The sequence below is a fragment of the Phaenicophaeus curvirostris genome, chromosome 28 (assembly GCF_032191515.1).
Source record: "Phaenicophaeus curvirostris isolate KB17595 chromosome 28, BPBGC_Pcur_1.0, whole genome shotgun sequence".
Lineage (NCBI taxonomy): Eukaryota > Metazoa > Chordata > Aves > Cuculiformes > Cuculidae > Phaenicophaeus > Phaenicophaeus curvirostris.
In genome coordinates, this window is record NC_091419.1 from 847,106 (window position 1) to 858,519 (window position 11,414).

General features: G+C 60.8%; 1 protein-coding gene across 1 annotated transcript; it reads right to left on the reverse strand.

Moving 5' to 3' along the window:
- Positions 1-373: 373 nt before the first annotated feature.
- MFSD12 (major facilitator superfamily domain containing 12) lies at positions 374-10,883 on the reverse strand. The gene is made up of 10 exons (XM_069877752.1): positions 10,601-10,883; positions 5,753-5,963; positions 4,780-4,903; positions 3,864-4,058; positions 3,161-3,253; positions 2,965-3,057; positions 2,116-2,286; positions 1,754-1,848; positions 1,245-1,375; positions 374-564 (listed from the first exon to the last, which is right to left on the reverse strand). The coding sequence occupies exons 1-10, from the start codon at positions 10,881-10,883 to the stop codon at positions 473-475; spliced, it is 1,488 nt and encodes a 495-aa protein (XP_069733853.1). The 3' UTR covers positions 374-472.
- Positions 10,884-11,414: the final 531 nt, after the last annotated feature.

Consider the following 11,414-nt stretch of genomic DNA (forward strand, 5'->3'; position numbering starts at 1 on the left):
CAAATTTGCTAAGGGTGCACTCAATCCCCTCATCCAGGTCACTGATAAAGACATGGAACAGGACTAGACCCAGTACTCTGCTGTGGGGACATGACTTGTGACTGACCTCCAGCTGGATTGAACTCCATTAACTTTGACCCACACTGAGAAGTGCTTTGTTGTTTGGTTTTTTTTTTTCCTTTTCTCTGCTCCCTCTCCTCCATTAAAAGTGCTGTCTGTACATACTGACCTTACAAGGTGCATTAAAACCAAGGCCAGGCGCATGGCCCAACCCCAGCCCAGCCCTGGGGCTTCTAGTGTTAAACTGGTGTGAGCCCAGGCGATGCCTTCATGTGTCCCCAGGCAGGCACAGGGTGCAGGGACTCCAGTCCAGTATGGGGGACAGGGCAGGGCTGCCCCCAAGCCCAGTGCCATCCCTGTGCCGGGGAACCCTCTGGCAGAGCATGGCAGCAGCTGAGGACACGAGCCCTGCTCAGTTGACAGTGCTGCTCCCACTCTCCCCCTCCATGCTCTCTGTTGCGCCATAGGACTTCTCTCCGCTCATCCCCTGCAGGCAGACGGCATCTGTGGGAGGGGAGTGAAGGGACAGGTTAGAAGCCATTGCAGCTGCTGGGGTTCCCACCAAATGGTGGCCTGGACCTTCTGGACTCTCCTGCCACTTGCTCCAGGGCCTTAGCAGGACGGACCACGGCAGCACAGGGATGGCGATCCTGCTCCCACATCCCAGAGCGAGGCACAGGCACCCAGCGAGGCAGAAGCAGGCTCCTGAGCTGGTGCTGAGCACCGGTGCCTAGCACGGGTGCCCAGGTTTCCCACTCCCAACCCCTGCCCCTACCTACTTCTGGCTACCAGCATGTGGAGCAGCCCCTGCCACCCCTCAGTGACCCACAGGGTGCCAGGGTCAGAACAGTCATTGCAGGGCCAAGCAGGGGTGGATCCCGCCCTCCAGGAGGGCACAGCAAGCAGGTGCAGCCCGCAGATCCTGGGCCAGAAACAACAGAGCAGGATGGTGACATGTCCCTGCCTGCCTACCATGAGGGTCCCCTTGTGGGTTGTGCCACCAAGAGTCCCTGCAGCCAACCCTGCTTTGGCACTGTGCCGGGATAGTGCTCTGGCCACCTCCCCACAGCCAGGGCCATCTGGAAATACACTTTTGCTTTAGCCCAGATTGGCACAGGACACGGCGCTCCCAGGGCCCCCATCCAGATGCCCGCTCCCCCCGCAATGTCCCCAGTCCCACTCACGGTAGCGGACACGGATGGGCCAGACCATGATGCAGCAGAGAGATGCGATGGCGGCGATGGCAATGCCCCCCGTGACCACCACCATCACCCAGTGGTAGAAGCTGATGCAGGCAGGGCAGCAGAGCTCAGTCCTGCAGGGAGAAGGCAGGTACATGGCTGGGTGGCCAGGACCAAAGCCTATCCTTGTGCTGCCCAAGTGCTCTGGGGCTGCTGACACTGGTCACTGGTGTCCTCGTTGTCACGACTGATTCAGATTGGGACACATGGAAGAAGACCCAGGACAAGGAAAGTGCAGCACCCTGGACCTTGAGATCCCCAACCCTTTGTGCATCCCAGAGATGCAGCCCTTGTGCAGGGCCAGAACAGAAGTCCAGGAAGGGTTTAAGACAAATCAGAGCTGTTTTCCACCCATGTCGCCCACTCTGAGCCAGGGATATTTGCTACCTGGCTTTCAAGCAATGTGGCTGCAGCTGCTACTGGTAAGTCTCCCACCCTGCAAGGACACTTACGGGCACGGGTGCAGGTTCTGGATCGCCATCACAGCCAGGCCGTTGGCCATCTTGTCCGTGAAGCTCATGGCGCCATAGACGAATGCACTACTGTGCTGCAAAGGAAGAGGAAACCTCATCAGCCACTGCACAGAGGCCAGCCCGGCTGTGCAGGCAGCGAGAGCCTTGTGCCCTCTCATGGGCAGAACCCATATTACAGCAGAGCTGGGCACAGGGGACAGGGCTGTCTGCAGCCCCACAGCAGGGACCCCTCACAGCGGTCTCCATCCCCCGTGACCCCACGCCAGTGACTGCCCCAGCCCGCAGGATCAGAGCCCTGCTGTGCCACCCTGGTCCCTCCCAACTGAGAGGAGTAGACGTACCGTGTTGGTGCCAATGAGGTCTGCTGTCATGGAGAGGGAGGTGACAAGGATAGTGGCAGAGCCAGCCCCAAGCAGCACAGCCGCCCCGTAGATCTCTGCTCCCATCTCCCTGGCCAGGGTCACCCAGGAGGCAAAGGCCAAGACCACCAGGATGCCCACGAAGTAGGTCAGCTGCTCCAGGCCAGCACAGGAACAGGCAGAGGGAGAAGGGAGAGCTCAGGACCCAGCTCAGCTGGCACCCAGCAAGGCAGGGGTGAGTGGCGAGGGCATGGCAGCCTGCTAGGACCTTCTGGGGACAGCCCAGGCTCTCTTCCAGCTATTTTTAAACAAGAAGCCCCCAAAGAGCAAGGGCGTTATAGTCCAGGCTGTTTTACAGCGTTGGCCACAGCCTAAGAGCACTGGAGTGCCTGCACAGGGCATAGGGATGTCAATCCAGCAGGAGAGGTGGGTGCTTACTGGGGAACAACGGTGCTTGCAGCAGTGCTGGTGGGGTAGACCCCCATGCCATGGCTGGGGCAAACCCTCCCTTCTGCCTCTCATGGGCACCATGGGGTCCGCCCAGTCCTGACAGGGCTGCACGGGACGGATTGACTTTGCACCAGCATCGTTTTCCCTGAGCTCAGAGATGTGCAGGATAGGCCCATGCCCCCTCACCCTACCCACCACCTGCATTGTCTCAGCCGGACCCACACTGCAGCACGGGATCATCTGCAGGCACTGCACATGCGGTCCCTGGTCTCCAGCCAGGCTCAGGCATGCCAAGTGCTCTGCTCACTTGTGTGGTCAGGATCTGGCCCTTGGGCCTCTCCTTGGTTCCAACTCAAACCTTACCAGGCCCCAAACACTCACATTTCGACCTATCCACTTATTCACAGGCTTCATGAGGAAGGAGGAGAGGAAGCCACTGACGTACATCACCAACGGGATGGTGGCAATGTATTTCTGCAAGAGATGAGGATAGGGAGATGATGAGTTCTGGACTGTTGGCACAGTAGCCCTGCTCATGCAACTTTGACACACGGGCAGGGACCTGCCCTGTACCGACCTTGGGCAGCAGCAGCGAGTTGGTCAGGTACATAGCGATGTAGGTCTGGGACAAGTTGACAATGAGCCGGGTGGACATGTAAAGCGCCGCGACCTGTGAGTGGACAGAGACAGGGCAGCATTGCTCAGCCTGTGCAAACTGGAGGCAGGGATGGCCTGGCACCTGCCACACCCAACCCTGATCATAGACTCATAGAAACATTAAAGTTGGGAAAGATCTCTAAGATCATCCATTCCGACCATCAACACATTATCAACATGCCCTCTAGACCATGTCCTGAACATGACATCTACATGCTTTTCAAACACCTCCAGGGATGGTGACTCCACCACTGCTCTGGGCAGCCTCTTCCAATGCTTCACCACTCTTTCAGTAAAGAAATTTTTCCTAACATCCGATCTAAACCTCCCTTGGTGCAACTTGAAGCCATTTCCTCTCATCCCATCACTTGTTACTTGGTTGAAGAGACCAGCACCCACCTCACCACAACCTCCTTTTAGGTACTTGTAGAGAGCAATAAGGTCATCCCTATAAGAATAAGCAGTCAGATCCCCACTGAGAAGGCGACAGGCCCTCTGACGTGGAGACAGGCTCTCCGTCCCCACTAGCACCAGGGGCACATCCCACTGCCAGATGATGCCTGCAGCGCCCAGGCAGGGCAGTGGCCCAGGACGGGTGCCACGAGCCCTGCCTGCAGCCATACCTGGTAGAAGGCAGGCTCCAGCAGCCAGTCCTTCCAGATCAGCAGTGGGTGTGCGGGGCTCGTAGGCTCCTTCTGCAACAGGGCCACGTTCTCCTCCGACTGGGGCAGTGAGCCTGTGTACGGCTTCTCCTTGGTGCCCAGGTGGAAGATGAGGGAGAACACAGCCCCGACCCCCACCACAATGAGGGACAGATCCTGGGTGAGACAGAGAGGGTAAGCATAGCAGGGGAGTGCCTTTGCCTGCCCATCATCCACCCCCCAGCAGTATGGTGAATAAAGAGGGGTTCCCAAAAACCCAGGGAGAACTCAATGTGGCCCCTGCCCAGAGCAGCAGCTGAGATTTCAGGGCACTGCTATTTCATAGAATCATAGAATTGCTAGTTTGGAAAGACTTGAGATCATCAAGTCCAACCGTACCTGTCCACTACTAAACCAGATCCCTGAGCAACTCGTCTGCCCATCTTTTAAATCCCTCAACCACCACCCTGGGCAGCCTCTGCCAGTGCTTGACAACCCTTTTGGTGAAGAAATGTTTCCTAATATCTAATCTAAACCTCCCTTGGAGCAACTTGAGGCCATTCCCTCTCATCCTATCACCTGTCACTTGGGAGAAGAGCCCAGCACCCACCTCACCACACCCTCCTTTCACCTAGTTGTAGACAGTGATGAGGTCTCCCCTGTGCCTCCTTTTCTCCAGGCTGAACAACCCCAGCCACTCCTCACAGGACTTGTTCTCCAGCTCCTCCCCCAGGTCCGTTTCCCTTCTCTGGACGTGCTCCAGCCCCCCAGTGTCCTTCTTGTTGTGAGGGTCCCAGACCGAACCCAGGATTCGAGGTGCTGCCTCCAGTACCTCCACAGGTCAGCCATGTCCCATGCAGGGAAGAAAGGACCCCAGCCCCTCAGTCCTGCCACTTACCCGAAATACAGGGACATCCTGGACACCGAGGTGCTCTGTGTGGTCAGGCTGGTCCACCTGGAAGTTCAGCAGGAGCCAGGCCAGGCCATAAACAGTGATATTTGCCATGACAGTAAAGGCGTACCTGAGAGGAGACAGCACGTCAGGGCGATGCGGAGGGATGAGCACAGCTCCAGGCATGGTGGGGACAGCCCAACCCAAGGCTGTCCCCCAAGCCAGGCAGCTTTGCATCCCAGGGTCATTGCTGAGGCATGCAGTATCTGGCTAGGTACTGGCCTTACTGGTGCACCACCCAGCATGCCCAGTCCAAGCTTTGGGGCATGACTGGGAGGAAACCAAGATCCCTTGTCCACCCTCCAGTTATAGCTCACCTCTGCCCCAAGGACAACCCAAGCTGCCTGATCTGGTGCCCCCAGAGCCGGACCCCTTGGTCCCAGAGTTACTCCAGCCCCACACCTCCCCCGCCCATCTGCACTGTGATCCCTGCTGTCTACTGTCAGAAGAACTTTCTCCCCCTAGGGCAGAAAACTAAGCCCCACTCCATCCAACAAACATTGCATCCCACAGCCTGATCCTGCCAGAGAAGCAGCACTGAGCTGGGCTCCATGCATGGAGCTGTGTGCGCTGCCCAGCCTGGCCCTGGGCCATGCCCAGCTCTCCCTGGGGACATCCCAGGGGGGTCCATCCCTTCCCTGTGAGCATCACCCTCCAGTCCCTGCAGGCTGTGTCACCAACACTCCTGGTATCAAGACATTCCCTCCTGGAACCAAAGGGTTTGGGCCACAACTCCACAAGACCAGTGCCACTTGTCTTACAAGACACGCACACAGCTCGGCCCTGGTCCTGCCATACCAAGGGCTCAAGTGTGCCTTCAGGGCACCCAGGGGACCTCTGGTCACACAAGTGATGGGACCTGGTGCAGGCAGGGCTGCCTCCTCGGGCTCAGAGGACACTTAGGTCTGGCCGTGCTCACCTGAAAGCTGTGAGCTCCACCTTCTCATGGTCACTGGATACCAGCTCGGGGATGAGGGATAGGTGGGAGATCTGTGTGGCTGCCCAGCCAAACTGGAATATGAGGATGAAGGGGAGGTAGTAGATGAAGGCTGCCCACTCCGGTGTGTTCTCCTTGCAGCCCAGGCAGGGGCTGAAGATGAAAGGGAAGGACACGAGGACACAAGTGGTGCCTGAGAAGAGAGCAGAGCAGTGAGAGGCTGCAAACCCTGTTTCCCTGGAACCCCAATGGCCCCAGCCAGCTCAGACACAGCCAGACAGACATGGCCAGCCTGCTGCTAGGACAGGTCCTACCCTTCAAGACTGGGCAGGAAGGCGAGCCCCTTTCCTCAGCAGGGTGAGACACAAGAGCCCCCGCCCTTCACTCGCCCTGTCCTGCACAGGGTGATGTCCTTCCCTCTCACACCCAGCCAGCCAGACACACATCAGCACACTTCTCCCCAGTCGAGTTCCCCGCACAAAGCGCAGCACCATCTCACATCCATTCTGTCCCCCTCAAAACACCAGAGGACAGACCCTCACATTGTCACAACACATAGCCACCAAGAGCTTCTCCTCCTATCTCCAGCTTGCAGATAAGCAGCCCCAAGGACACACGCTGCCCTGCTGCTTGCCCAAGGGTGATAAGGCACCCCAAGGGCCAGGAGTGCAAGTGCGGGTGCAAGGCCAGCCCGTCTGTCCCCTTATCCCTTCTCTCATGGGGTAGCACAGGCAGCCATGCTCCCTCCATGCTTGCAGAAGACAGAGAGGGCCAAGGCCACCCACAGTGTAACAGGGAAGACAGGAGCAGATCTTCCCCCCCATGCCAGGCTCTAAGCCACGGGAAGGTCCTGGCTGAGTCAGGGACACCAGAGCCACGCTCCTCCCTCTGCCACAGCGTGACAGCGTGGGGACGCCTGCGTGGCGCAAGCAGGGACAGGCTGGCTTCTCCCTTCCCTTTCACAAGGTTACAGAGCAAATCTGCTGAGATGCTCCATTGCTCCCCAGGTGCTGATGCGGAGATAGCTATGTGCCCTGTCCTGCGCGTCCCCAGCTGCACTGCACACTGTCGAAGAGTCATGGGATCCTGTTTCTATAGCTGAAGGAACCTGGAGCCACTCTACCAGGTCCCCAAGGTCCCCTCTCCAGGAGACTTTGCAAGATCTTCCTCCTCACAAGTGATTTCTACTCTCAATTGTGAACAGCAATTCCTCCTCTCCATCACTTCCCAGCTGCCACAGGGCCAGCAGAAAGTGGTTCTGCTTGTGCCAAGGGCAGGTAGCAACAATTCCAGCCCAACTTGGACCCATGCAGAGCAAGGACCCTGGCAGGATGCTGGGTGCTGCACACCACCAGGTCACAGCCAGCTCTGGTGCTCCAGGAGCTCCCCAAAGGACAGAGTACCCTGAGCACCAGGGTGCACTGGGCACCCCGCAGTGTCTCTGCCCCACACAAGCCACTGGTACGGGAAGGGTCCAAGAAGGTTCAAACCAGACCAGGTTTTCTTTGTCTCCTGGTACAGGACTGACAGTTTAACTGAGTTCTGTCCAGAGGACTGGGGAGGCTCCGTCCCCTGCCCAGTCCCAGGGTCCTACCAGCTCAGGCTCTGCAGTCCCCAGGGGCTGCGAGGGACTTGCCTGTGTCCCGGGGAAGCATTGGGGCAGGATCTGCGGCCTCCCTGTCTGCCCCTACATTCACCCACGAGCCACCGCATGCACAGGAGACTCCTGTCCCCTCCTCATGGTCCCAGGGGCAGGCAGTGCCCCCCACCAGCCACCCCATGGAGCTGTGCTCCTCCAGCATGGGGCTGTCCACTGCACCCTGATGCCCGCGTATCCCTGGGTCCACCCAAGCCAAGTGTCTTCACTGTGAGCCAGAGCGGTCCTGGGGACACCCCAGTCTCCTAAGTGGGGTCACGGGAGCCCCCCAAGACCACCCTGCCCATCCCTGCAGCACCCCAGGCAGGCAGCAGAGGTTCAGGCTTTCATCTCTGGGCGCTGTGGGGCAGGATCACGGGAATGCAAGGCTGTGGATGCCCCAGGCAGGGGATTTGGGCCAGTGCTGCCAGACTGGCTCAGACAGGCAGCAAAGCGCCATGCACCCTTCTCAGCCAATTATGGCAAGAAATTGCCCCCAAACAGCCAGGGAGCAGACAGACAGGCTGGCATGTGGGGCGACCCAGGCATGAGCACCGGCAGTGGTACCCCAGCGCCGTGGTGGGGAGATGCCACCGATAGCAACTCGTGGTGTCCCCACATCCCTCTGCGCTCCCCCTGAGGCTGCGGTTTCACAGCGTCTCCTCTGATCTGAGCACGGGTTGCCATCAGACAAGCCGCCCGCTCCCACGAGAAGCCTCTTGCCGCAGCGTGACCGAAAAAGCCAGAGCGGTACCGGCACAGCCGGTTCCAATCGGTTTGACAGCCCCACTGGGTCACAACACAGCCAGCCAAGGGAGGCAGTGTGACAGCCTCCTAGAATAGTCCATGCTCCCGCCAGGGAAATGCAGCCGCCATGCATGCTGCCAGCCTCAAGCCCTAAGCTCGCAGCCTCCACCAGTGCTGCCAGCCTCCAGCCATGCTCCCAAACTCCATTCATGCTCCCAGTCTCCAGCCCCTGTGTTCCCAGCCTCCATCCATGCTGCTGAAGCCGGCAGGGCTGGAGTGGCTCAGCCCCTCTGCAAGATGTGATTCAGGACTTCCCCTTCACTGCACACTAGGCTGGGGCTAAGCGGCCCAGGGCAGAGGGGAAGCACAGCTCCAGCCACTTCCCCAAATCTAGGGCACAGATGTGGGGTGATGCTGGGGTGGGGGACGAAGCTGGCCCCACAATACCCCCCTGACTTGTCAAGCAGGACTCCGGGGAGAGCAGCCACCTTATCGGGCATCTTATCAGTTCTGCTGCAAGTGGTTGGCCAAGATAATTTCAGATAAAAACATCCACACTACAACCGTCCACTCCCTGCACGGGTCCACTCTGGGTGAGCTGCTGCTTGGGCTTTATGGTGCTGTTACAGGGGAGGAAGCACCGAGGGTCTTTATCTCTGGCTGACGAGTGGCATTTCTTCTCACCAGCTGTCCTGTTTCTTCTGCCAGCCCAGCGGGGACTAAGCAGGACCCTTCTCCAGGTCACACTGTCCCCACAGAGAGGGACCCAGACACAGGAGTCCCCACCAGCCCCCACACTCCATCTCTTGACCCCAGGGCACAACACAAGACTGTTAATAATTCATACCCAGGCGGCGCCTCCTCCACATCCCCACGGGTGCCTTACTCACCCGGTGCCCGCTTCTGTCCCCTGCGAATGCAGCACGGGGGTGCCCAGTCTTGACACTGCTGAGTGCCCCGTGACCCAGGGCCACCCACAGAGACAGCCACAAGCAGCTCCCAGGTAAAACCCCTGGGCTCAGGTTTTAGTGTTGGTTCCATTTTTGCTGTAGCATCGACCAGCTGGACCCCAACTCCATGCCACCGAAACACAGGGACACCCCGCAGACCCCCAAGCATAGGTGGCCTAGGGGACAACAGGGACCCCCGAGCTCTGAGCGCCCAGGCACTCCCTGCCATGGCCAGCAGGATGGGTACAGTGCCCAGACAGGATGGGGACACCATGATCCCCCTTCCCCATGTGGTTTCAGCCATCGGTGCCCGGGGGATGCCCAAGCACACTGCTGTCCCCACCTCACCACCATGGGGATGCTGCCCCTCCTTATGGGGCACCCCAGAAAGGCACCTCCTTGGTCTGCAACCCCTTCAGGGCACCCCGGGCTCATTTCCATCCCCCTCAGGGTGCTGCGCTCTCAGCCCTGTGGCTGCGTCCCCCAGACAGGGCACTTGGCACACCCCCCAGAACAGACCCCCTTCCACAGCGGGGGCTGCTCCCTTGCACCCCAGGATCCCCAATTCTGCTGACCCCTGTGGCTGCCTCTCTCCACCAAGGGGGTGGCTCTTACTGCCATGGGCAGGGGATTCCAGGAAAGCTTCCCCGGAGCTGATCCCCACCCCGGAAAGTCTCCGCCAAAGCCCCGCATCTTCACGGTTTCCCTCCACATGGGACATCCTGGTTCCCCCCATCCAGGGCATCCCCAGGGCATCCCAGAAAGGTGTCCCCAGGGCTGCTCTCCCCGTGCCAGAGCACCCAGAAAGGGACCTCTGTCCACTCAGGGCACCCCAGTAAGGAACTCCAGGCCGTTCCCCACCCCAAAAGGCTCCCCCTGGGCCACCCATCTCCACCCAGGGCATCCCACAAAGGCACCTCGGGGACTGCTCCTGAGCCCCAGAAAGTCACCCTTAGTTTCTCCACCTAGGGCATCCCTTAAAGGCCCCCTGGGTCCAGCTGCCTCCATCCAGAGCACCCTGGAAAAGTACTGTTGGCCCCATTCCCTGCCCGCAGCACCCCAGTAAGTAACTCCAGGGCTGCTCCTGCACCCTAGAAAGGCTCCCCTGAGGCCACTTGTCTCCACCCAGGGCACCCCAAAAAACACCACCCTTGGGCCATTCCTGTCTGCTCAGGGCATCCCAGAAGGGCACCCCAGGGGCTGCTCCTGCAGCCCAGAAAGACTCCCCTGGGGCCACCCATCTCTGCCCAGGGCACCCTAGAAAGGCACCCTCAGTTTTCTAACCCAGGACACCCCAGAAATGCTTCTCCGGGCCGTTCCAGTCCACTCAGGACACCACAGAAAGCACGCCGGGGCCGCTCCTACACGCCAGAAAGGCTCCCTCGGGGCTCCCCATCTCCCCCAGGGCACCCTAGAAAGACTCCCTGGTTCGGCTCCCACGCGGGGCTGCCCTCCCCCCCGCTCCTGCCCCCCGGGTCCCCCGGCGCCAGCACCCACCGGCCAGGTGCCAGGATTTCCTGCGCCCGTAGCGCCCGCAGCCGGCGGAGCGGTCGGTCTCGTAGCCCAGCAGGGGCGTGCAGAGCCCGTCCGCCGCCTGCCCCGCCAGCAGCAGCGCCCCCGCCAGCCGGTGCCCGTAGCCCAGCACGGCGTGCAGGTAGAGCAGCAGGTACGTGAACCACAGCGAGGCGCACAGGTCGTTCAGGAAATGCCCGGCCGCGAAGCTCAGCCGAGCCCGCAGCGGCAGCTCCGCCGCCTCCCCGCCGCCCCGCCGCTCCGCCATCCCGCACCGACCCGCGGCCCCCGAGCGGCGCGGCCGACCGGCCCCGGCCCCGGCCCCGCCCCCGCGCCCGCCCCCTCGGCGGGGCCAGCGCCGCCCGCGCGGGGGATGCTGCGAGCCCCCCGAACCCAAGGAGGGTGCTCCGAGCCCGGGAAGGACGCTCTGAGCTCCTCCCGAGGGGCTCTGCACCCCTGAGCCCAGGGAGGATGCTCCGAGCCCCCCGAACCCAAGGAGGGTGCTCCGAGCCCGGGAAGGACGCTCTGAGCTCCTCCCGAGAGGCTCTGCACCCCTGAGCCCAGGGAGGATGCTCCGAGCCCCGGGAAGATGCTCCGAGCCCCCCGAGCCCCGGGAAGATGCTCCGAGCCCCCCGAGGATGCTCCGAGCCTCCCGAGCCCAGGGAGGATGCTCCGAGCCCCGGGAAGATGCTCCGAGCCCCCCGAGGATGCTCCGAGCCTCCCGAGCCCCCCGAGGATGCTCCGAGCCCCCGAGCCCCGGGAGGGTGCTCCGAGCGGTGCCCAAGGGCCTTCACGCTCC